This window comes from Panthera onca, chromosome A2, assembly GCF_046562875.1.
Source record: "Panthera onca isolate mPanOnc1 chromosome A2, mPanOnc1 haplotype 2, whole genome shotgun sequence".
Lineage (NCBI taxonomy): Eukaryota > Metazoa > Chordata > Mammalia > Carnivora > Felidae > Panthera > Panthera onca.
Genome location: NC_138340.1, coordinates 111385028 through 111412110, shown reverse-complemented (window position 1 = coordinate 111412110; position 27083 = coordinate 111385028). Strand labels below are relative to the sequence as shown.

At 34.6% G+C, this 27083-nt stretch overlaps 1 protein-coding gene across 20 annotated transcripts in view; it reads right to left on the bottom strand.

Annotated features, from left to right (window-relative positions):
* Positions 1-27083, bottom strand: part of HDAC9 (histone deacetylase 9) — a 930192-nt gene that overhangs the window by 175871 nt on the left and 727238 nt on the right. For all 20 annotated transcript variants that reach the window (XM_078441509.1, XM_078441511.1, XM_078441488.1 and 17 more), the window contains 4 exons: positions 18752-18807; positions 18420-18507; positions 12621-12740; positions 12196-12293 (listed from right to left, as the gene is read on the bottom strand). In XM_078441509.1, coding sequence (XP_078297635.1) covers positions 12196-12293; positions 12621-12740; positions 18420-18507; positions 18752-18807 — 362 coding nt within the window. The remainder of the gene's footprint in view (positions 1-12195; positions 12294-12620; positions 12741-18419; positions 18508-18751; positions 18808-27083) is intronic.

Genomic DNA, 27083 nt, shown 5'->3' with positions numbered 1-27083 from the left:
CCCCTGCCTCTAGTGATTAAATATTTTCAAGCTTTTGTAAATAATTTTTCCATTCTTTGCCCCAAGCCTCAAAGGTCCAATACATGCAGTAATTTATTTAGTTTGTCAGAGAATACTGTTGGAAATAGGGTCATAATGGAACCTTTGGAAATTTTTATACGTCTTCGTACTTCTGAAAGTGACAGTTTATAAACCGGCTAAATGTGTATACTATTCCTGATGTAATTATGCCCTAATGGCCTTTCTCCTTTTGAAGTGATATAGTGTATAACAGGCTTACATTTTGTCAATAATCATATTTCCTCAAATGTCAACATAATATCTAGCATCGGAATTTAATGAGATCATTTAAGTCCTAGAAATTTTATCAAGGTATATTGCCTTCAAGTTTTTTGCCTGAGGGTGGGTCACAGTCACAAAAACAAGATTGGGAAGAAGACTAATCAAATTCTTGCTTGCTCTCTGTGGCAAGGAACTGCTAGAGAACATGGTGAATTCTTTCCAGAACCAACTTCTGAGAAATCAGTTGCGTGATTAATATGATGCCACTTGAGAAAATAAAACATTCAAGAAGAACACTGAATTAAAAACTTTTCCCAGACCTAATTAATATGCACACTGATCTAAGAATCTCAGAATGATACTTACCTTGCATCTGACCTGTGGTGATGGGGAGGACATTAAAAACTTTCTTTATAGCTCTGACATACACTAAAGCACACATGGGTTTGGTAAATAACGCTAGGAAGCCCACTATGACCCTCCTGACACATGGACTTCCCTGCCTCCGTGTTCCATGGGTTTCATATGGCCACATGTACCAAAGTGCATGAAACTCCAGGCTGTCATGGACCAAACACAGACAGAGTGGGTAGACACAGCATGCAGACACCTCTCTTCCCCTTCTGCCCTGGGTACAGCCACACAGACTTACAGCTCTTCTAAGCCAATTCGGCCATGTTTTATTGGAGAAAAATAAAAACCCAGAGTTTTGTTTGTTGTTGTTGTTGCTCTTTTTGAAGTATTACAAGAAAAAATGTTGGCAGGCTCATTAGCTGCATCCAGTTTTCACTAACACACCTATGAAAAAGAACTATGGGACTGAACAGCTCTGTTTCTGTTGTTCTTAAAATGACACTTTGGTCTTATCCTAAATAATAGGCTTTTAATAAAAACATCCACCAAAGGCAAACAATTAAACAATACATAAAGCACCAGGGGGCAACGTCGTGGTTTAGTTACAGTCTGGAGCCATTCCAAAGGAGAACATGTGGGTATTTTACAAGGAACAATGCACTTTTCCAAAGTTATTATGAAACAACAAAATTTTAAATTGGGCCTCATAAGTCCTTCAAATTTGGTACAAGATTTCATGCTCAGCTCTGATAATGGGAGTAAATCTTTACATACTAATTTTTCCAAAGCATGTTTAGAGAACTGTGTCAAACATTTTATATATAAAAAACACACACACATCCATATGTACATATATACACACACATATGGTATATGTGTACACATATCTGTATACATATATATCTAAACATAATGCAATGTTATGTATTTGTGTATGCATACATGTATGCAAATATAGCAAATATTATATATAATGCAATGATATATATCTATATGATATATATCATCGCTATTTTAGAAGACAGACAAAATATTAATTTGTTAAGTTTAAAAAATATTGACAATAGTAAACAGGTGAGTGATCCTTAGATATTAATTAAATATTTTTCATTTGGATTCTAGATACAATTATTTGATTTTTATCAACTGTCATATCCTCAAGAAACAAAGTGAAATGTATTAACAAACTTTGGCAGACTTCAGTTCCCTGAAAAGTTTAGAATTTAATCATTTTTAACTAAATCAGTAAAATATGACACACACCAGATTTTATTATTTCTGTCCCTGCCTTTTTCACCTGCTATAAATTATACTATATTTATGTAATTATATTTATTGGAAGGCAGTCATCACTGAATAATTTCTGTAATGATATTTTCAATCTAGAAATCCCGCACTATAAAAGGGAAACTCACACAAAGAAGGGAACTTGTATACACAAAGAAAAGTCAGAGGCTTGATGTGGTAACTTTAGTGTCTAAGAGACTTTTTCTGAAACTGAAAGCAGAGGGTCCAGTGACCAAGCTTTCTTGGGCTATAAAACTTTTAAATTATAGATTTGTGCCCACTCCATTCTTGCTCTGGATTGCAAATAAATTCCTCTTCACTATTTTGCCTTTGACTTTGTTAGAGTAAAAATGCCCCTTTGTTTCTGAAATTCAGTCCATAATAGTAACTCCAATATTATTTTAATTTCAAGAAGGTATCAACCAACAAAAATACACATCCTAGGTAAATCAATATTTTTGTTTTCAAGTAAAATATGTATCTTTCTTTAATAGGTCAGATAATGTGTAGATGCTATTTTCCTGATGGACTTTTCCACAAGTGTCTTGGTATGCAAAATACCTTCAAAGTGAAATGTGGATGCATCTAAAAATTTTGCAAAGATTGAAAGGTGACTCAATCATCCATCACACCTCTTCTCCCACTCACTTTTTGAATTGCAAATATGAAATAAAATGGCAAGAATGTTATTTTGCTAAGTCTTTCCCGTTAGAAATTAAGTAGTTCATAAATCCACTGCCCTCCATATGGCTTTACATAACATCAGTGCTGGTCTTCAGAATAGAAGATGTTTAGACAATCCCAAGACCGTGGTGCCCACAAGAAAGATGGGAGATTCAAAGAAAAGTCCTTACCCTTCTAAAAGAGTGCCAGGGGAGTTTAAATGTCTGCATAACATAAATGGGAACAGATGCTGATTTATAAGTTTCATCTACATTACATCAAATCATTGGGATGAAATATGGAAAACTGAGTCTATCATCCAGATGTTTGATGTCATGCAAAGGCCTGGACTATTCTCTGAAAGTCCTGCCTACCAGAAAATGGTGTAAACTTCAGCCCTGAGCCTCAAAAGTAGTATGTGAACAGATTTTCTGTTGAACAGAAGTTTTCCAAAGATGATTCCTCTACCTGGAAAAGTAAGTGAATTTCCTTTAGTGAACATTATCTTGTTCTCAAAAAAGGGACTACAAATTTGCATTTATGGTATATTAAAACAAAATTTCTCTTTTTCCACATTTGTCATCTCAACAAACTTAGTTATAACAAACTTTAGGTATGAAATCATGGATATAAAGGGGAATTATTTAGTTTCAAGGAAACACATCTAAGACCCAAAGGCACTGAAATTTGGTTAATAGCTGTCCAAAGAAATATAAAATAAGTGACTTCTACTTAGTTTTATCTTACCAGTAAATGAAGTATAATCTTAATATATTCACTAAAATTGTGGAAAAGTGTGACTCCAAAGTTTCTCCATTATATTTATATAATAATTAAATGCAAGACAATTCCATTATTACAAGAAGATAAGTTAATGAATTGATCTGAGTTGCTTGACAACCCAAAAGATCTGCTATTTCTGGCCTAAAAACCTCCACGTATTTCATGGAAAGCTTTCATCTCTTGATATCTCTGAGTATTACACATATGTTGGAAGGATTTTGTGCAAGAAAAAAGTTTTATAACCCATTGTTCCATCTTGAAAATAAAAACAAATCATTTTTAGTCACGCAAATTGCTTTCTTTCCTAGAACTTCTAGGGAAAAGATTTAATTGAACATAGCTACACTTTTAATTAGTCCTTATTATTTGGAAAACTGTATAACTGCTACACAAGTTCCTGGAAATTTTGGGCTTTAAAATTTCTAACTCAGAAGGGAAAAATGTTGTCTTAAAATTTTTACAGTGGATTTGACCTTTTTAAATAATAATAAAAACTATGTTGGAGCATTTGAACTACTTTAAATAGTTCTTCGCTGCAGATAATATAATTCGCCTTTCAAAACTTCAAGCACTTCAAGATACTTCCTGGACTTTTTACCTGAGCTCTCTACTGTCTAATAATATCATATCTCTTTGATGCTCAACTCAAAAATGAAGTTTGCAAGTTTCCTAAGGAAGACAGGTGTGCATAAGATCAATTTACTCTTAGGGTCAGGGAGCAGAATTCTAAGGGTATCTAGAGACACACACCTATAGAAATTGTAATTTTTTGATGAAAATTGGTACAATATGTTGCACAGATGAAAGAGAAAAAAAATGTTGTTAAACTATACTTATTGCTGAAACTAAAGAGCAGATAGAACTGACAGCTTTCTAAAATTTATTCCTATGGATCTTTTTCTTCTGACCTGTTCTGATAAAACTTCTTGAAACATCTCTACATGCTGAATATAAAGAAAAGAATCTGGACAATAAGTAAAAGTGTCCATCACATCAGCAGTAAATTCATATGCATTGCTCTTCATTGAAATAAAATATCAATAGATGAAAATCATTACTGCTTTGTTCCCAAGATTGATTGACAAGTTCAGATTTGAAGCCCACATCTTCTTTATTAGCCAAGTCTTTCAGAAACAGAAAATGTGGGCTTGATTTGTGAGCTATGATAAATGGTCTGGGAAAGATGGTAGTAGGGCCAATTTGATATGTACAGTATTTCATATTGGCAAATTGTTTCAAGAAATTCCACCCGCTTTCCCAAAATTTCTTCAACATCCTTGGGAAAATACATACTATCATGAGCATAATATATTTGGTTGTCACTAACAATTGAGAATCCATTTCAAGACTGGGAAGCATCAACCACAGCTCTTATAGACAAAATAAGACCCCAAATCATTTTTGCAGTATTGAGTATGATTTTTAGATGACAACAAATCATTCTTTATTTCACAATTGGATCTAAAAGTTAATTTATCATTCTATATTCCATTAAAATTTAATTTGGTATTTCTCAAGTTCAATTATATACTCATTTCAAAAAATGTAAATGTATACATAAGAAGAAAATATTCCTTTTAACAAAGAGGGAAAACATATATTTCACACTGTAAATAGTCTGGTTATAAAAAGGAAGAAAAATTATAGGGGCTTTATTTGATAGGCTCTCTTATTATGTCAGATGAGGTAGAAAGGCACACAGAGAAGTGGCTTGGAGTTATTATGGAAGGGTAGTGAAAATCTAGGAGTTATTTTCAATTTTAAAAGTGTTACCAATTTAGATGTCCAAACCAAATGTTGTATAGACTAAAATGTATTTGCAAAGAATTTCTCACTATATTATTGTTTTGTCACTCCTACTCTTGATAGAGGAACTATAGCTTATAGCTTGGGGCCCAAAGAGTACTGTGTTCACATTCACTCTTATTGTCATTGAGTCCCTAATCACCATTTACCAGCTGTGGGACATCAGGAAACCTACTGAAACTCAAAAGGGGCTTGGTATCCTCATCTAGCAATTGGGAGCCCTTAACTTGTAAGATGAAAAAAAAAATGAGCAACTAACAAATATTAAGTCTTCAATGAAGGGTCTATGCTATTATTATCATTATGTTATTTTTACAATGATACTACTTTCCACTCTCTTAGCATTAAATTATATTAAAATATGATAAAAGTAAGAACAATATAAAATATTTACTTAGTTGGCATTACTAACAAGAAAGAACATAAATATTTATTATGGTCTTACCTCTTTCTCAGACAGAATTTAGCAATCTCTTATATATGACAAGAATATTTAGAAGTCAGTCCTCTAAAATTAGAATAGTGATGATATGTTTGCTTAAATAACAAGGAGACAAAATAAAATATTGCACTTATTTATGTCCCCTGACCAAAATTATCTACCATCATTCCATGGTAAACTCAACCACTCTAAGAAAACTCCAGGATAATCATTACTGTTTAGCTGTCTAAGGAACACTTGCTTTATGAATATGACAATAAAGGGTTCAATTCTTTGTTCTCAAGTTATATGTGTATTTTTTTTTAACTTTTTGCCACAGGTGGGAAAGAATCATAGAAAGCCAAGGTTCCCATTTTAAAGATGCTGCACCTAGAACAGAACCAACAGTTTAGTGAAGTGAGAATAACTATGCTATCTAGTCAAGTTTCCAGTCACAGTCTTGTATTAATGGATTTTCAATTTGTTTATATCATTAAAGCAAACAGGTATGAACCAAAGACAGGAGAAAAAGATATAGGCTGTTTGGACTGTGTATGTACTCAAATGATTGGACTGCTTGGAAGATGTAACAAATATACCTACTTGGTTATGTGGTCTAAGTATTTTAGCAAAGGCCATATTTATAACTGCAAATATTTTGATTAGAGAGACTTCATAAGTCAGTAAAGAAAAAATAGGTAGTTTACAAAAAAGTAACAACAAAAATTTTGGGTAGATATTTTCTAAATTAGAAAACTCACTCAAATCCCCTTTTTTAGTTGGCATACGAACAATCTCAGTGGAATAGAGTAGTTCTGGGTCAGAGTTTTCCCCTGAATATTCCTTAATAACTACTATTTATAGATACTTTGTCTTTTGGAAATCCTCAACACTAGCAAATATTAATTATGGTACTACAGACTATAACACACTAGCTTGGTGAGTTGTTATTTCTTAAATCACAACTTGTTTGTATCAAAGGAACCCAAATCAACAGTTCTATTCTACTCTCTTAGCTACTCTTCAGTGTATGTCAAATGAGTCATTTATTATTTTAACAAAACCTGATTTTAAGGGGCTTGTACTTCGTTTTCGAAATTAAAAATTTACACAGGAATTGTCATTTATTCACTCATTCACTCGTTCATTTATTTATTGAATAAAATAGGCAACATTTCAAGAACTACTAATGTCCTACTTCCACATTGGAAACTGCTCATTTTTAAAAAACATTTGGAGATGTTGACTTCACTAGATTTAATTAGGAGCATGAGATATTGTGTCCTGCCCACTATAAACAAACAACTTAAATGGTCTTTTATAAATAATCATTTAAACATCTGCAGAACTCTTAAAGAATTATTAGAAAAAATAATGCATCCAGTGCTCATCTAGGGACTATAGATGAAACAGAACAATTGGAAAAATATTTTGAAGTGACTGAAACAGACCCTGCTTAGCAGGCATTCAATAAAATATTTATTAAATGAAGAGAAGATATCTGACAATATTATAACCAAATGAATGAGTGTTCAGAGTTCCTTGTAAAATATACTCCTTGAGGAGCCAAGAGATAGATAGGTTTCAGATTTTTGCTAGGGTGACTTAATGGCAGGGGTTTCCAGTGCTTCTACTGTAGCCAGTATCATTTCCTCTCTAACTCATTCATTTATTCATTGATTCATCCAGCCAGCATCACTGAATAGCTCTTTTTTTGCAATGCTGTGTACCAGACATTTGTGACTTAGATTGGGGGTTAAGGTCTTATATTTTGGTAGAATTTCATTGCGCTTTATAACTCCTTAGTCTCTTAATTGATGAACAATAGGAAAGAGTAGCAATGTGGTGTGACAGAGAAATTTTAAGAGCCATAAACTGAATTCACACCATGGCCCTTATACTTAGTAGTTCTGTGGCTTATGCAAACAAACCATTTAAAAATTAGCCATAATGTTTATAAAAGTTCTAATTTAGGACCTTGCATTTAAGACATCAATAAATAAACATTAAAAAAAATTTTAAGGGGCACCTGGGTGGCTCAGTCGGTTAAGCGTCTGACTTCGGCTCAGGTCATGAGCTCGCAGTTCATGGGTTCAGGCCCCCCGTCGGGCTCTGTGCTGACAGCTCAGAGCCTGGACCCTACTTCAGATTCTGTCTCCCTCTCTCTCTGCTCCTCGCCCACTCACACTATCTCTCTCTCTCTCAAAAATAAACATTAAAAAAAATTAAAAAAATTTTTAAAAATGGGGGGCGCCTGGGTGGCTCAGTCAGTTAAGTGTCCAACTTCGGCTCAAGTCATGCTCTAGCAGTCTGTGAGTTTGAACCCCGCGTTGGACTCTGTGCTGACAGCTTAGAGCCTGGAGATTCTGTGTCTCCCTCTCCCTCTGGCCCTCCCCCACTCAGGCGCGCTCTCTCTCTCTCTCTCTCTCTCTTTCAAAACTAAATAAACATTAAAAAAAATTTTTTTAAAGACATCAATAAAGATAGCCATAATTATTTTATAAAATGGTAGCCTTGGAATACACTTTAGTTCAACATAAAAGATATCTGATATTATTGGATATTTTTTAAAGTTATGAAAAATCTTAAATATATCCTTCGATTTTTTAGGGATGAACAATAACTACATGGAAGAAATAACTAGTTATGTGAACTAATTTACATATTCAGTTTAACTTTTAAATTTATTTTAAAGCTTATAGAAAACATGAAATTTTTTCATTTGCCTGCAATATTCTTTTTGCCATAGAAAAAGCACATAATAGAAACTACAAGAATAATCTATGTGACAGACATTGGTAAAACAAGCAGCCATCTTATATTTCCCTATAGCTTCACAGAGAGAGGCTTTCCCTCCAAAGATACTATCAATTAAAAATTGATTAACAATTAAAAATTAAGAAAAAAAGAAAAGGCCCCATTTACTTTTTCCTCCATCTTCATATAATGCACCCACAAATGGATGCCAGAAAGATCTTCAGTTTTAATACCGGGAAACAAGGGTTGTATTAAGAAGTATATGCTTATAAAGTAATACTACATCAAAAATTGTTTTTGGAGTTTATCTTACTAAAACTCCAGATTAGAAAGGAATTTGTATATTCATATGGGCAATTCTTTGCCAACAAAACAGTTTATGGAGTATGATACATATTCCTGCCAGGCAATCCCACCCTTAAACCCTTAAGGCAACAGAGCAAGATCATTTCATGACTCTATGGTTTTCACAGTCTATTTTCTCTGCTTCGTATAAGTGCCCCCTACTCCAATTGCTTTACCCCTTGAAAACTCACTCATCCTTGAAAACACAGGTCCAACAAAACTTGATGAAGCCTTTCCTGAAACTCTTCAGGAATAGTTCACTATATTATCCCCTCTACGTCTAAGCACATTTGTTCTCTAGAAGAGTAAGCATCACTTCTTTTATGATCCTTGACAAGTCCGCTCAAAATTCCAAGTACTCATCACTGTGCCTGGTACACAATATGTGTTCTATGAATGTTTTTGAAGAGATGATTTACTTTGATTCCTCTATAACAACTTCACAAGTACTTCTAGTCATACAAGTTGAATGGCAAAGAGACCTAGTATAGTTCAAAATTAACAGAATTATTATGGTTTAAATCTGGTTTCTAAATAGCTATAAACCTTAAAAGCTAAAATTTTACATTTCATCTGCCTAGCTAGGTAATATTGCTTCTCCTCTAACTAAGCTTAGGTATGGTGACCGCACTGGGAAGTTTAGAAAAGTTTACTAATATAAAGTGTCCGCATTCCAGGCAAACAGAAAGTACCACTCTTGAGGACATTCAGTCACTTTCAAGAGCACTTGATTCACTTACCATTTCATTCAAAAAACAATAATGTATACTTAATATCTGTTTTCACATTATTTAATGAAATTGTTGTGTTCAAAGGGGTTATTCAAACAACTTTTTAAATTAATTAATTAATTAATTAATTAACTAATTATTTTTCTGAGAAAGAGCCAGAGCATGAGTGGGGAAGGGGCAGAGAGAGAGGGAGACATAGAACCCAAAGCAGACTCCAGGCTCTGAGTTGTCAGCACAGAGCCCTACTCTGGGCTGGAACCCATCAACGGTGAGATCATGACATGAGCCAAAGTCAGATGCTTATCCAACTGAGCCACCCAGGTGCCCCCAAAGGGGTTCTTTGAAAACATTCTTACCCACCATTCACTTTGTGATGTGAGAACAAGTAGTACAAAATATAAACTCTCTTTCCCTGCTGGGTATGCATAATCCGTTTTAGGTAAAGCCTTAATACCCCAAATAGTATTATGATAATAAAAAAACTAAGAATTCCATATTGCAGATCAATGGATATAATCATTGCTATAGTAAGGTTGACAATTAAATGTATCATGCTAGTTACCAAGTTAACTTGGTAAACAAATAAATTCTTATGTGATGTATTAAAGTGTTTATCCCATTAGAGTTCCTTTAAAATATTAATACTGTTTTGTAAGTTGCAAATATAGGTAAACAGAATTCATAGCAGTGAAACTTCTGAAGTTTCTTAATGCAATTTTTTAGTATCATTATAAATTAACCCAAAATATCTTTATAGGCAACCCAGTCTTTAAGTAAATAAACTTATTTCAGTTATTTTTTTCTGTAAATAGTATAGATATTTGAGGGTATATATTTTTTCCAAAATAAAAATCTGGAATGTGGGTAGAATTGTCCTTAGTGTCTCAAAACCAAATTTACTTATTATTTTATTTTATTTTATTTTAGAAAGAGAGAGAGTGAGCAGAGGAGAGGGACAGAGGGAGAGGGAGAATCGTAAGCATGCTCCACACTCCGTGCAGAGCCACACATGGGGCTTGATCTTATGACCCTGGAACCATGACCTGAGCTGAAATCAAGAGTTGGGCACTCAACTAACTGAGCCACCCTGGGCACCCCTAAATATATTTATTTTTAATGTATTTTTTTGAAAATAGATATTTTCTTTCATTTTCCTGGGCCTGTTTGCAAATGAAAAATGACTGAAATGAGAAATTGAAGTATGCATGATATATAGGACAGCAGAAACTCACTAAAACTTAACTTGTGGAAAAATTTCCCTATTATATCCTTAAGTTTCAAATACATCATCAATAGGATTTTCGCCTTGGGAATTTATAAATGGTTAATTTAAAAATAATGCTTCTAAGATTTCTTATGCAGTTGTTTTGTTTTCCACTAAACAAAACACCCCCAAATCATGCATTAACAATAGGTTAAAATCTCCTAAAATCTTGCAAGTGAGGTAATATTGACATAATTTGATATTTCTCCTTAAAATAGTCCTTTACAAGGACTGATAGTATATTTTCAACACCAGAGAATTAATGTCTTTAAAAAAAACTCCATATCCAAAAGATAGCTTTTAACTTATTGCATTTCTTGCTTGAATTAATTTTAAAAGTTCTTTATAGGAGAAAATAGCAGAACATAATATGTATATACAAACATATCTTTCAATTACTCCTTACATTTTGTAGAGAAACTGAAAACAATGAATTAATCAGTTGATTTTTTTTTAATTTATATTTTAAAATATAATTTGTTGTCAAGTTGGCTAACATACAGTGTATACAGTGTGCTCTTGGCTTTGGGAGTAGATTCCCATGATACATCACTTACATACAAGTGCTGGTCTCAACAAGTGTGCTCCTCAATGCCCATCACCCATTTTCCACTCCCCCCCAACCGCCCCTCCCCCCCTTATCAACTCTCAGTTTGAGATGTGGTTTATATATACAATGGAATACTATTTGGCAATGAGAAAGAATGAAATCTTGCCATTTGCAACAACGTGGATGGAAGTGGAGGTTATTATGCTAAGTGAAACAAGTCAGTCAGAGAAAGATGTCATATGTTTTCACTCCTATGTAGGATTTGAGAGACGTAACAGAGGACAATGGGGAAAGGGAAGGGGAAAAAATAGTTTCAAATAGAGAGGGAGACAAACCATAAAAGACTCTTAAATACAGAGAATCAATTGATGTTTTAATGTGAGAGGGAAAATATACATATTATGAAAGAGAAAAGTCATTTACTCTACCATGAAATCAGACTGCCTAGACCAAAATTCCAAAAGTGAGCTAGCTCCTCAGAACCAAGAATGCTGAGTGGTGCTATGTGCAAAAGGGAATCTGTAGTCCAATGAAATTTGGGAAATGCCTGTTCAACAAAATTAAGTAGGTAACAAAGGACTTTTCAGAGCATCTAATACGCTAACGTCCATTCTAAATCACATGTTATAATAAGCAGAAGTTTCCAGAACTACTTAATAAAATTTTTCCCTTTTCTTTTTTGTAGAGAGGGGATAGCATGCCTACGCCATTGGCCATATACCTATACAACTACAATTAGGTTTTGATGTACCTTTTTTTCTTACACATATTCTTTATGTGGCTTTGTAGCAATATTCAGTTCCCCTAAACCAAACATTTTTTAGAGCTTTGATGGAATGGCTCCTTTAGCCACTTTCCCTTGTTTAAAACTTACATTTCTCTTTTACAATTCGTGTTGTTTCAATGGACATTTGTTTTCTAATTTGCCACTCTCAGAAAAAGAAGTACCAACCTGAATGCTTCAAGGTACTCAATATCTCCCATGGGGGGATCAAGGCCACCTGTCCAGGCAATATTTATATTGTATCCTTCTCCTAGCCCTGTTCCAACCTAGGAAGAAAAAAAAAAAAAAAAAAAAAAAAAAACCACAGTGGGCAGATGAGGGTGCAGGGAAGAAAACAAGAAGAGAGGAAAACAAACACATGTGAGCTCTCGAAATAAACATCAAACAACATGTCAAATCAGCCCAACCTTGCTTGACAACCAGTGCTCTGGGTTATGCACTTGTTCTGCACTGGTTCTTGGTCCCATGGGACAATTCAGTAATCTCGTGTAATTTAAAACACCAGCAAAGGACAAGAAAATTAGGGGTAATCATGCAATGCAATTACCTGAAAGATAAAAATAAAAGTGGGGCTCTAAAGAAATAAACCGAACCTCATTTGGGGCTCCACTGCCAGGGAAAAAGTTCCCTTCATCATAGCGATGGAGTGAAATATACAGGATGCTGGGGTCAGCATAAAAGGCCTGCTGTGTACCATTTCCATGGTGAACATCCTACAGGGAAAAGAAAACAGATGACAAATACAGTCATGTCTAACTCTGCGTGGAGACAACTTTTCTCATTTCTAGTTCCCTTTCTACCCCACCCTCCATCTCATTTTCTGTCTTCTCACTATGTCCCCCTTTCTTTCTCCCATTCAGCTTGCTTCCACACCACCCCCTTTACTTCCTGAACCTTTCAGGCAAATTACCCTTTAATGCACTCATTTTTTAAACTGGCTTCTAAAAATCAGGAAACCACAGCGAACATGCCCTGGAGACTCCAGATGAGCAGTCACTGAGAAAGCCCAGTCCTTTGGTACAATTAGATATTTATACACCGGCCCTTTGTACTCTTTGCTTCAGTGATGGAATCTCGCATCCTGTTTTATGGAGGAATTTTATGACTTATTAACTGCCAACAGTTCATAACCCCTCAGGCTTAATTAACTAGCCTCATTGGCCTCTGAAGAAAGACTAATGTTTAAACTACAAACTAGTATTTTGCAGAAGGATCTATGGCTTCCAGAGCATTTTCACAATTCTTGACAGAACACTAAACATACATGTATGCATTGATTTGCCAAGTCCCACCATTAAGGTCAAAGGCTTTGCAACCAGCTGAGTAAATTGGCTTTCTTGGAGCATTCAGTTCAGTTAGCAATCCCTCAGCAGTTAGAATCACTTCAAAAGAGACGCCAGATGCAAAAAGGACTTCATACTTTATTTTGGTAAAATTGTGACGGCAAGAGTCGAAGACACAGGAGCATGAGCTCATCAGCTATTAAATCATCTGGGCCAACGCAGAAAGATGGCATGGAGCTTTATGCAACCTTGTCCAATCTGCCTAATTTTAATATTATATCATGGCTCTCTTCCCCAGCCTCCTTCTCTTTTTTCTTTCCCCACACCATACTGCCCTTCCTACAAAGAAACAAACAAACAAACAAACAAAACAGCTTATATCATTACAATGAATGAAAAAAAATTCTTAGGACATTTGTATATGATAATGATTTAAAATGTAACAGTTATTTGGTTCTATTGTTTTATGAGATAGATACATGCTGGAAATGATAAAAGAAATGGGAAAAAGAAAACTAAGAGCATTTTTAAAATTATCTTCACTGAAAGAGCTCAAGTGTTAATCTCAATTAATATGCTTCCTAGTATCTCCAAACAAAATAACAAAGACAACTCTCAAAAGTGAATAACTTATATATTTGTATTCAAAATAATATTACTGCTACATGTGCAACATATACAATTTCCAGTTTTGTTTAAAAAGTTTTAGTCACTTGTCACTATGTACTTATATTGTACTTTATTTTGTATCAGTAAAAATCTTACTAGTTTCAACAATGATCCCTACAACTTTTGTGTCACTTTATATTAACTAGTCTGAATGGATTATATAACAAGTATATGCGGTATATGATATTATCCCTAATTTAAAAGATAAGTAGACTGAGGTTCAGAGAGTTTCAGTAATTTACTAAGACTATACAGAGGAAAAGTTGCAAGACTGGATCTTGAATTCACTTCTTACTCCCAAAGCCAAACTCATAACCATTATATATTAACTTACACTTTACATTAATTACCAGTTCGATCCTCTTAGCAAATGTGTGAAGTAAGACTGGTGGTCATCATTGCTCCTTATTGAGGTTTATATAACTTGTCTTCAACTTCCAGCCCAGAACTCTCTCACTAAATACCATCAAGGTCTCACTTTGTTGGTTTCTGAAAGCCTGCACTGAGCCTGCTATCCACAGTGTAGACATATACTAATCATCTCCTCCTTTCATATTATACACATATCCAAAATCAATTAAGGAATCATAAAATATTGGGATCATATTATATATCATATAAGGAATCATAAAATATGCATCCAGAAACTTGTGGCTGAAGGCATACACATCAGGAGAAAATATAGCTTGGTGAAAATATATTAATCCAGGGATTTGTGAATGTTCAAAAAAAAAAAAAAAAGGAAGGCAGAGATAGTATAGCTATTTTCCTTTATGTGAGCAAAAATGAAACTAAACCATAATGTCTTTTTAATTTGCTACTAGATACCTAGAGGATGGGCAAACAAAATACTATGAAAAATAGTAATGAAGGAAGGCTTGCATTATTACTACAATGACAGAAGTTTTAGTCAGCATTGGAAGAAAAAATTGTTCTGGCCCTAAATAGGTCTACATTTTGAAAACCAGAAAAATAAGGCATTAATTACTCTTGTTTCTTTAGTGATGTTATAAAGGCTTATTTAAGAAGGTCAAATAAAAGATGATAAATTGTCTTATATATAAAATCATTTGCTCTTGAAAATGCGTTGGGTACTTATTGCATACTTTTCTGAATAAGAAATCTAATCTTGCCCACAGTATAATACGGATCCAACAGATATAATTAAAATACACAAACCCATTCTAAAAATACTTGGATAAATTTTTGATTCCATGTTCATATTCACAAAGTATTATTTAGGAATAAAGACAAGTCCAAATATGCCTTTTGTTTGGGGCAACAATTTATAATATAACCTTGAGAATACTTTTTCAACTTTCCCTGATGTAAAATATTTATAAAAAGTACTTACTACTCAGGTATGATCTGAATATTTTCTCTCCACAGCAACAAATATATGCTAGACTAATATAAGAAAACTATTGGTGATTGTGAGGAATTACTACAATAATGAGATGAAATGAATCATTAAATGCCTCAAAATTTACTAGGATTTACTGAGAAATGATGAAAAAATCATTTCAATATTTTACTTGTTAAAATATATTATGAAAATTTATTTTCTATAAAGATTTAGGACCAATGTGTTTTCATTATAATGTTAAACAGCTTTAAATAAATCATATATTTGACCAGCTAATGTCACTTGTAATTATTTAGAACAGGCACTTGTGACAATTCTCTTGTCAAATGTGGTGCTTGACTAAAAATAGAATTGCCCAAAATCTAGGGACATTTGAAGTGACTTTTTAATGAAGAAAGTCTAAATGTTTTATTTTCAATTGAAAGTCACATTGCATAAAAGCTACCTGAGTCAGGGAAGCAAATCCTACTTTCTAGGACGGTTCATGCCCTGAACACAATGAACAGTTTCTTATGAGTTGAAAAGCAAGTGCACCTGCTCCCTCTCCTCACCACTCTGAATGTCTCTGGAATCTTCCCCAGAAGGAGAATTGGAATGAATAAGCTCCAAAGATCAACTAGAATCATTCCTGCCCAAAATACTCAACGCCTCGGAATTTGCCTGTGGCCCCAAATAGGAGGTGAAGTAGAGCTCTGGATCTCTATTTATCTATTTACTAGGCATATAAAAATGATGAAACTAGCTGCTGGACGATGGAGTAGTTTTGCCCTCTGTTGGCCCAAGAATTGTGGAGCTAGTTCACACTGATTAGCCTAAAGTGAGTAACTTCAGATATGCAGGAATGAAATTCTTGTACCATTGAAGAACCTTCACTTCTCCTTTGCTAACTTGCAGAATAGACCTGTCAGCCAGGGAGAACGGATGTCTCTGAGCCACGTGGCACTTTAAAACTTCCTTCTCGGCAGCTGGAAGAAAACAAGGGAATTTCCTCAAAGTATCCCTGCAGCTGCAGAATTTGGAAGACTTGAAAGTTAGAATATGTGGGCTGGTGGTGATCTCAGAGGCAACCCTTTGGATAGAACCTCATATATTTGGAGGATCTGAAACAGAAACTTCTCCTCTACTATAGCCTGCTGGGAAATTAGTATCCTTTATGATTGAATAATAGAGCAAATTTATAATCAAAGGCCAGTAAGCTTATAGGACATTCCTTGGAGCTACCAAACAATTTATTTTTACAAATCATATTGAATTATCTAGAGTAGTCTTATATTAATATATAAGAATATAAACATTAGATATTTAATATAGATATGCATCACATGTTCAAACAAGCAAAATTTTATACACAAATCCTATGAGGTACAAAGTATCGATCACAAGCAAGGCATTTTAGCTTTCAAGTCTATTGTACAATTTATTACTTTAGAGTTTGGGTATTACAAATGTGTTTTCAAAGGGACCTTAACAGTTATTGATTATCTTCACAGAACCATAAAATGATAGAAGAGATTCCTTAGAAATTAACACTAAAATAATTTTTAAGGATAGGACAGTTTACCAATCTCCTTCCTGCATAATTTTGACAAATTTAGAAAACTTAGAAAAATTTTCCTACAATCCTTGGTCTTCATCAAGTTTTTGGCTTATCTTTATGGTACTAGAAGCATATTATATTACTTTTTAAATTTACTAGGTTATAAATCATGTAAATCTATAATTATCAATTATTGAAAATGTCATTTTGTATGTACATGGGAATAGAGGTATTGATGTTCTCATTTTTGTAAAATTTTAAGACCTTTAAGACCTTGCTGCTGTAGTATATCTAGACCTTCAACACATTTCTTTAATGGTGAACTATGACCTACAGCGAAACTCAAGCATATTTGGAAAATACATGGAAAATTTTCAGCACCAAAGTGCTTCTAGGGAGGCTATCATACAGTACACGGAAAACATCCATTCCTACCAAGCATTAAAAACAGTTATCAGTCTTTCATTCCTTTTATCTTCATTTCAATTTAACTAAGTATTTCTTCACATGGCTTTGTTCATGCTTTCTAAAACCCTTTAGTGTGTTTGCTTAACTGAATCAGAGGGCTGGATGGTGAGGCCACGACTTCCCAATAAGATTTAATTATGAGTGCAGATATGAACAAGATTTAGACTATTAAGCCTTGCACTTCAAAAAAACTTTTAACATATTTTGCCTTTAAATCTTTTATCACCTGCAAAAATTAATTAAGTGCAGATGTAGCAGGTTCGCTTTGGATGCCAGGGTTCATTTCCTGTCTATGCTTTGTCAGACAACCTATTACACCTCCTCGTGAACTGGAGGCAAACCGAAAACGGGGCTCATAAATCACCAGTCAGTTTTCTTTCGCCCTTTCCTGGGCTGGCCTTTTGTATGGGGCAGATCTCCAGCTCATTATTCATGAATATACTATAGACAACATGCCAAGTGTCATCTGCATTTAAACAAACCATTTGTTAAACAAATTATAACTCTATTGTGTAAGAATGCATCACGTTAAAATGCAAGACTAATCTAATGCCTCTGACTTTTAATCACTCAAGGTTCCTGCCGGGAGTCATCCCAAACTGGCATACATGATCTGAGATCTTTCAGAAAGAATGACATGCTGACTTGTTTTAATAATACCACTGTTGCACAACAAGCAACATGATTGCTAACCAGGGGAAGTGGCCAATTGGTTACCAAAGCAACAGCATTCTTTCCAGCACATCTGACTATTTAAAGTCTATATTCTGCAGGGAAAAGTAAATTCAGGTTCTGTTGGGTTATTTTAACTGTGGAAGTATCAATTCATTTAAGGATCATAAAAGTTGCCCTGATCTGCGCCTTCTTCTCATTAAATTGCAGTTAACACCATGAAAGTGAAACGTGAATGTTTATGGTTTCAGAACTGCAATCCTGAATTTAATGAGTTTCCACATTCAAAGGATGTTGTTTGCAAGTGCTAAAAGCAAGACAACGTAACAGAGAAATACAAATTCATTCCCTTTTATCTAAAGTCAGTGAAAATGCAGCTCTGGCCAGGAATACATACCAGATCTACAATCAATATCTTGCTTATATTTAGTTGGTCTCTCAAGTATTTGGCGGTAATTGCAACTGAATTAAAAAAGCAGAACCCCCTGCGGAATAGAGAAGAACAGAGAAATAAGAAAGCAAATCAGCCAGGAAAACCATTATAAATAATGTTCAGAGCATTTTTAAAAATGCTATATGATCTCTGAAGCCATAAATCTGCTTCTAGGAGTACCTTGCAAGATTTTTCAGTCCATCTGCTAACAATTAGAGGCTTCAGAGACATGCACGGGGCAGGTGACCGCCAGGAACCGTGGCGCTTGGAGATGGGCAACAGTCCCTGGTACTTACATGGCTGTGGATTCTTCAGCATGATGGCCTGGGGGCCTTACAACAGCAAACCCATTCTGTAAAAACAAGACAGGTTTTCAGTGATCAGATATGGGAGGATGGCTTGGATCTCCATGTTCTACAGAGCATCAGGCACACATGAAAAGATTCAAGTCTGTAAGAGATTTCAGAGCTTGTTTTCTTGCCCCTATTGTCATTTCATAGAGTGAACAGAAACAATATATATGATCACATTTTCTCAGATCATGTCTCAAAAAGAAGGCTCCCACTGAGCCAGGGGAAGAACAGGGATTTGGGAGTTGTACCTAACTGGCAAATATGCAGGTCAGCTGTTACCCTAGCATGATTCATTTTCAAGAACAACTTCTTATTTTATGACAACAACATTGTACAGAGGGAGAAGAAATTCACTCTTCGTGCAGGTTTGGGTCAAAATTTTGAAAGACCAGGGAAGATCCAAAGTGAAAATTCTTTAGCCGGATTCTCTTAATGGTTATTTCCATTCCATTGTCAGCAAAATGATAAATTTATACTCACACACTCACATACACACAAAAGAAACGCCAGAAAGGTGAAAAAGAGAACAATGGAAAGCCCATATTTCTTCCAGTCTATAAATTTAGCTTGGATGACTGCCAAGATTTGCAACTTTATTGGATTCCCTAAGTCAATTTCTAGCCCACATTCTGGAATTTTATAAAGAATTCCAGGGCTGAGTAGCAATCAGATCTATCCATGATCAAGGAATGCCTTAACCTCCAGATTAGTTGGAATGCATCACGGAAAGCTGAAGTAACTCCAGCATGAAGGCAAGAAACTATAAATCCTTACAAAGCCAGCATGCTCAGAAAAATTGGGTTGCTTGATGTGAAAAAAAAAATCATTCATCAGATGGTTTACACCACCTTTCACTTAAGTATGATTCAAGTAACATGCTCAAAGATATTTTTTTAATATAGAAACCTAAAACTTTTGAAATAATTTTAATACACCCCAGGGATTTTTTTTTCCAAATCTTACTGCAGTCATAAAGATAGTATCAAGACAAATAATTTATTCCTTAGGACTTTAAATATACATAAATTTACATAAATATTCTAGAACATTATGGTAACCAACATACAATGAGCTAATTTGCTATATATTTTGATAAGCATATAGATAATGATAATCTCAGAAGCAAATTAGGAGTCAAATCAATAGCAATTACAAATGTAGACATGATGATAAACATACTTCCTATTATTGTTCTTAAGGTACTTACTATCGGTCTGGCAATAAAAGACTAATATGAGAGAAACTATTAATGAATAGTCAACACTAAAGAGACAGAAATTTTAAGATTGTAGAATAAGGCTTTAGTGTGCTATTGGACTTCTGGGGAAAGATTATTAAGTACATATTATGATAAGTGCAAACATCCTGTTTGGAAAAACAACAGGATGAAAATAACAAATATGATACACGGCAATGTAATTAGCATGTAATGAATTTCTGTAACTGGATTCACAATACTAATAATCTTTGACAATTCAATTAAAACTAGTATGTTTTACAGGTAAAGGGCTACAAAGAAGAAAAAATTCAGTGATCAATATGAAAAAATATTCAACTAAATTATCAAATAAAAGCAAACTAAATCCTAACAGAAAAACATTTTTTGACCCAAGACATTGGAATTTTTTGCAGTACTCTATACTGACAATGCAATGGTACTTTATACCCTCAAAAATGCTGCTTAGAAGAAGATAATATAGCCTTTCTGGAAAATAATCCATCTTTATAGATTCAGAGCCTTTTAAAAACATTTACCCTTTGAATTACTAATATATTTAAAGGATTTTTGCCCTAAAGGTGTTATTAACTTTGTAGACAAGTATTTATATAAAAGATAATGTTTTATTTACAACAGGAAAAAATGGGAATTATCTAAGTTAGGTAATATTAGAAGAATGTTTAAATGAACCACGGTACATCTATACCATGGAATATTATACAGTCATTACAATGTTATTTCGAATATTAAGTAGAACAGGAAGACATCAACTTTGGAAATATTAGTGTTAAAAATAATAGATACACTATGATATATCTGAGTGATGGTATCATGTGGGTTAGTTTAAATTTATAATTTCATATCTTTTCCAAATGTTTTTACAACAAACATTAATTATTTCATAATGAAAAAAAATAAACCAAAGAGAAAGTTAAGAAATAGATTTGAATTGGTCTTCCAGGAAGAGCTGTGTTCACAAAGGTAAAGAAATTATTTAAAGGGTATTCCGGGCAAGAGGAAAAATATGAACAATGACTCAGAAGAAAGGATTTTAGAAAGTATTATATACAAATATTACACTGTAGGTTAACTGGAATTTAAATAAAACTTTAAAAAATCAAGTATTATGTACAAAAAAAAATCAATCTGAATAGAAATCATGTTAAAGAACAAGATGGAAATAAAATCACATAAATAATTAACTAGATTATAGAAGAAAAGAAGCCAAAGAGAATTTGAATTCTATCTTCTCCCATTCAGCCAAATTCCTTGACAGAGGCGTTTGCCTTTCACTTTATAATCTTCCACAGTAACCTCCACCATTCTGCTAAACTGCTTCTGAAACTGCTCGATTTGGGGCTGAAAATTATCTTCTTGCAAACATTTTCACAGTCATTACGATCCATCCAAAGCTTCCACTGTGCTCTTATCAACATTTTCCACATCTTTTCTGAGGGCCCCCCTTTCCTTAGCTGAAGCCTAGCAGGGCTGCTTCTTCCACAATTTGTTCAAATAGTAGCTGCTTCCTCTCTCACACCTCACAACCCTGATGCAGTACTAGACAGAGCTGGTGTTCTCCTTGTGTCTCATGGCTGCTTTAAAAGTATAAAGCCTGCTGCATCCACCCCCACAATACTTTCTTGTAAAAAAGGATTAGATCACACACAGAGAGAAGAGATAAACACAGTAAGATGACTGAAACTGAGGCCTGTGGCAGTCTGGCTCCCTTTGCCTCCTGTTACATTAGAGGAAGTATTAGTCCTCCTAAAATCTATTTTACCACCTGTAGTTAGGATCCCACTCCCTCTTACGTTTTCACCATCATTTATGTTTTTCTCACTATCATATTAAATTCATATTAAGACTCCAAATTATACACACACACACAATTGAGATTTAAACAAGCTCGTTTCCACCATCTTGAAAATAATATATATTATATATATATATATATATATATATATAAACCAAAACTATACAAACATACACATTTATACAATATACTATATACCTCCACTCCACTGATCCCTCCAACTGCCACACTTCTCTTCCCTTTTAGCAAGCAAAATTTTTGAAATGGTGGGCAACCTTTCTGTCTCCTTTTTCCTTATCCTCACCTCCGCCTCAATTACCTACCTCTAATTTATTTTCCACTTCCGTAGTCCAGTAAAGACATTTTTACTAAGGTTGCCAATGGCTTCCATGTCACTAAATCCAAAGATACTGGTTATGCTTTCAGCCTACCTGGACCCTTTCAGCTTTAAACGCTACTGGCTATATATTCCTTTCAAAAACACTCTCTTCTCTTAGCTTTCATGATTTCATGTTCTCCAGGTTTATTTATCTCTCTTTCCATTTCTTAATCAGCTTCCCTTGAATGTTCATATTCCTCAGCTTGCCCTTTAAATAATGAAAGTACTCAGGACCCAGTCTTAGACTTCTCTTCTCCTCTTTCCACGCTGACTTCGGAGGCAATGCCACCACTTTTGTGGATTCAGTCACCACCCATCATCAGATACTTCACAGATTTATATTTCCAGGGTAAGCCCTGCACTGAACCAGACCAAAGTATCAGTCCACCTACTCAATATTTTCACTTAAATACTCACTTGCAAGTTCACTTCAAATTCAATACATCCAAGATCAAACTTTGGATCTTCTCTAACCTACCAATGATACCGTGATTCATCCAGTGGCTCAAGACAGAAGCTAATGAGTTATCCTAAATGGCTCCCTCTCCCTAGTCTTCCTCCATTTACTTTTAACTCATGACCAATTCCTGTTGATTTTGCTTCTAAATATCACTCAAATCTATGTACTTACATCTCTATCTACTCCTTGAATATTCTGCCTTTTGAATTTCTGCCTTTCTCTCCATCACTCCTCCAATAATTATTTATTGACTTCAATATACATACATATAGACACTTGATTTCTCAGTTCTCTGACTCCTCATCATCAGTGACTCCATCTTCCATTTACAGTCATACTACTAGACTTTGCCATTACCGTTGAGACATCTACTCCATAATCTTAGTGTCAAACATACAACTCTACTACAATCCTATTTTCCAATTAATGCCCCAACTGCACCAAGACTTTCAATCCACTGATTTTATTTAACTTTTGCTATTCACCATTCATCCTTGTCACCATGTTCAGTTCCCTCCTTATCTGGTTAGAATTCAGGGCCCATCAATATATTCACTTCCTTGCAGGTATTTTCAGATATCTTGTCCCCCTTTTCCTCCAATTTACTCCTTTGGTGTATTAGTCTACTCAAGCTACTATAACAAAATACCACAGGCTGGAGGGCTTAAACAACAGAAATTTCTCTAGTTCTGAAGGCTAGAAGTTGAGATTAAGGTCTGGCAGGGTTGGGTTTGTGTTGAGAACTCTTCCCAGCCTGCAGATGTCTGACTTTTTCCTAGAGTCCTCATGTGGACTTTCTTCTGAGTGTACATACACAAGGGCAGAGAGAGAGAGAGAGAGAGAGAGAGAGAGAGAGAGAGAATTCTAATCTCTTCCTCTTCTTATAAGAACACTAGTCCTATTAGATTAAGGTCTCAACACTATGACTTCATGTAGCCTTTATCACCTCCTCACAGACCCTTTCTTTATATACAATCTAGCAGGGCTAGAGTTTCAACATTATAAATTTGGGGGGCACAAACATCCAGTCCATAAATACTTCTAGTTACTTTGTCCCTTTCTTCCTTCAACATACTTCCCTGATAAATAAAAATATGATAAATAATAATTACTGTGGATTATTATTATTGCTAATCTAATCCTAACAACTCTTGCAGGGAGATAACATTATTATCTTCATTTCATGAACGAGGAAATCAAGGCATAGAAAGATTAAAGAACTTGCTTAAGGTTCATACCTAGGCAAGTGACAGAGCTGGGAGTCCAACCCAGAATATCTGGCACCTAAAAACAAGCATTTAAAACTAGGAACACTGTACAATCTGGCCTTTGCTCACCTTTTCAGCTTCATCTTGCACCACCATCCACTTTGCTTTCTCCACCCCAGCCAGTGGCTTTTTGTTTCCTCCAATAAGCCTGTTTCCCCTAGCCACAGACCTTTGCACATGCTCCTACTTTGGGATAGAATGTCTTCCACTTATGTATTCTCTCCATTCACCCAGATAACACCTCCTTACCTGCACATTTCAGTTCTAACATCACTTCTGCAGAGAAACCATCCTTGAGCCTCAGTAGGTCAGCATCAGTTTCCTGTGTAATATGTACTTAGAGATCTGCCAACCCTTGTTTCTGAGAACTTGTCTTAGTTTGTAATAATATACCTTAGTGTGGTTATTTGTCTTAATACTTTTGATTATTGTAACTTATATAATTAATGCCCCCACAGTGGGGTCACTCCTATATGACTTGGATCACCATTTTATCATCTAGATTTACATAGTGCCTGGCAGATAGCCAGTGGTCAGTAAAGAATGATCAAATAAATTTGTGAATAGATACCATTATGGTCCTTATCTCTGGCCATTCCTTTGATCTTGCTGTAAGTTCTTCCTTATCTCAAAGATCCCAACTTTTCCATCCCAGCTTTTTGTGGGAAGCTGCGTATTAAGACTTGAGAGCATCGGGGTGCCTGGGTTGCTGAGTAGGTTGGTTAAACGTCCAACTTTTGATTTTGGCTCAGGTCATGATCTCATGGCTCATGAGTTTGAGCCTCATGTTGCCCCCTGCACTGACAGAGCAGAGCTTGCTTGGGATCCTCTCTCTCTTCCTCTTTCTCTGTCCCTTACCCTCTCTCTCAAAATAAATATAAATAAACTAAGAAAAATAAAAAAAAGATATGGGAGCATCTTCTTTCTTAGAAACACATAAACTATTTTGTTCCTTACAATTAATGGAGTCTGTGATTTGATGAACTATTGTACAAAAGTGGTTTAAAATGACACTAGTTTTCTGACAGAAATCTTGGATTTTCACAATGGATTATGAGCCTCTTAACAAGGAATTTGTATTTTTCTGTACCCTTTATTGTCTGGCAAAAAGATTTTTTTTAATGTTTATTTATTTTTTGAGAGACAGAGTGTGAGTGGGGGAGGTGCAGGGAGAGAAAGAGAGAGACATAGAATCTGAAGCAGGCTGCAGGCTCTGAGCTGTCAGCACAGAGCCTGACATGGGGCTCGAACCCACAAGCCACAAGATCACGACCCGAGCAGAAGTCAGACACTCAACTGACTGAGCCACCCAGGCGCCCCATGCAAAAAGATTTATGTATGGGATACCACTTGAACCAGGGTTTTCCTTGGCTCAAAAATATATATAATGGGGCACCTGGGTAGCTCAGTTGGCTAAGTGTCCGACTTTGGCTCAAGTCATGATCTCATGGTTCATGAGTTCAAGCCCCACTTTGGGCTCTGTGTTGACAGTTTGGAGCCTAGAGCTCACTTCATCTTCTGTGTCTCCTCCACTCTCTGCCCCTTTCCCACTCAGGCTCTGTCTCTGTCACTCTCTCCCTCAAAAATAAACATTAAAAATTTTTTTTAAAAAAAGAATATATGTCTTCAATGAATATTTCTCAATGAGCCATTTTAATAATTTACATTCATAATTCAAAAAATTCAAAAGTCTACTAGCCTCAATAACATTAAAAAACCTATATAAAGGACTCAGATGATCAATTTATTATTTTCTCATCTAATGCTAACAATAATCATTTTCATTTCATAATAAAATAGTTTTCTCAAAACTTGAAGTTCATATAATGTCTTTACTTAATGTCCTTTAATTTTTGAGCATCTCAGATTATAGTAGTAAAACCTACACATTTCATATCCTTTTGAATTTTCTACTTTACTTCATGAAAAAATTCCTTGATGTGTATTTTATTCAGTTATGAAGATTAAGTAGTTAATCTAAGCAAACAAATGCTGAAATACTTTTCTGTAACTTTGTATCAATTTAATGGAGATGTATTTTATCTTAAGAATCTGATTTTAAAAATCTCTTTCAAGTTTTAAATTCTCTTCAATCACAAACATTACTAATCATAGAGTTTTGGCAATATTTTAGTCACTAACAGCAACGGTGTTTCCAGAGTGTACTCATCCATATTTTTACTATTGTTGTTGTCTGGATCAGTATTGTGGATGCTTCTCCTTGGTTAAAGAGAAGGATGTGTTCTCTGATGTCATCATATGGGGAAATGCAGGAGACTATCTGCTCCCATATATAGTCATGGAAAGGGAATCTGTGACATTGACTATATGTAAAACTGGATTTGAATGAGAGGGAAAGGAATACAATCATTTTAGACTATTGTCTATTTTCATAACAGATGACATATTTATTTTTATTTTCTGGTCAAATTTCTCAAAATGCCCAACTTTGTAAATTCATTATATGCACAGTGAAACCCTCCCCAGGCAGTAAGCAAACCAGTAGAACCACATTAAAGATTTGGGTTTTTGTTTTGTTTTGTTTTGTTTTGTTTTGTTTTACCTCGCCTAACCAAAGTCAAATTCTTCTACATAAGCTCAGTTTGCCCTCACATGGATGGTAAATGAAAATTTGGAAAATGTAAAACAATCTGATCCTTTTATTTGTTGCGTTCATTACGATGGTCTCATGAACAGGAGAAATGTCTATTTTTATTTCTCTAACATTCTCATGGCCAAGTAGGTATGTGATGGATAGTAAGAACCATTAGTAATTCCAAATTGTATAGAGTAATTTAGGTTTCAGAAATCATGGTAAATAAGGGCCTAATGACAACTGATGAGGGTAATGTAGAAAGTCAAGAACACATTATATAACAGAATAGGCCAATACATATAGAATCCAAAAGAGAAAAAAGTAAAAATTACGTATACATTTCAAAAATATTAAACAATGATCTAGAGCTTAAACTACCTGTAATATAGCCTGTAGTCCCATTAGCAACTTAATAATTTGCTTTATTCTTTATAAAAACATAACTGCAGTACATAGTACAGAAATTCTCTGTGATATTAATAAACTGACAAGAGATTGTGTTTTTCTTGTTGTTGTTGTTGTGTTAGAAGTAGTTGGTCA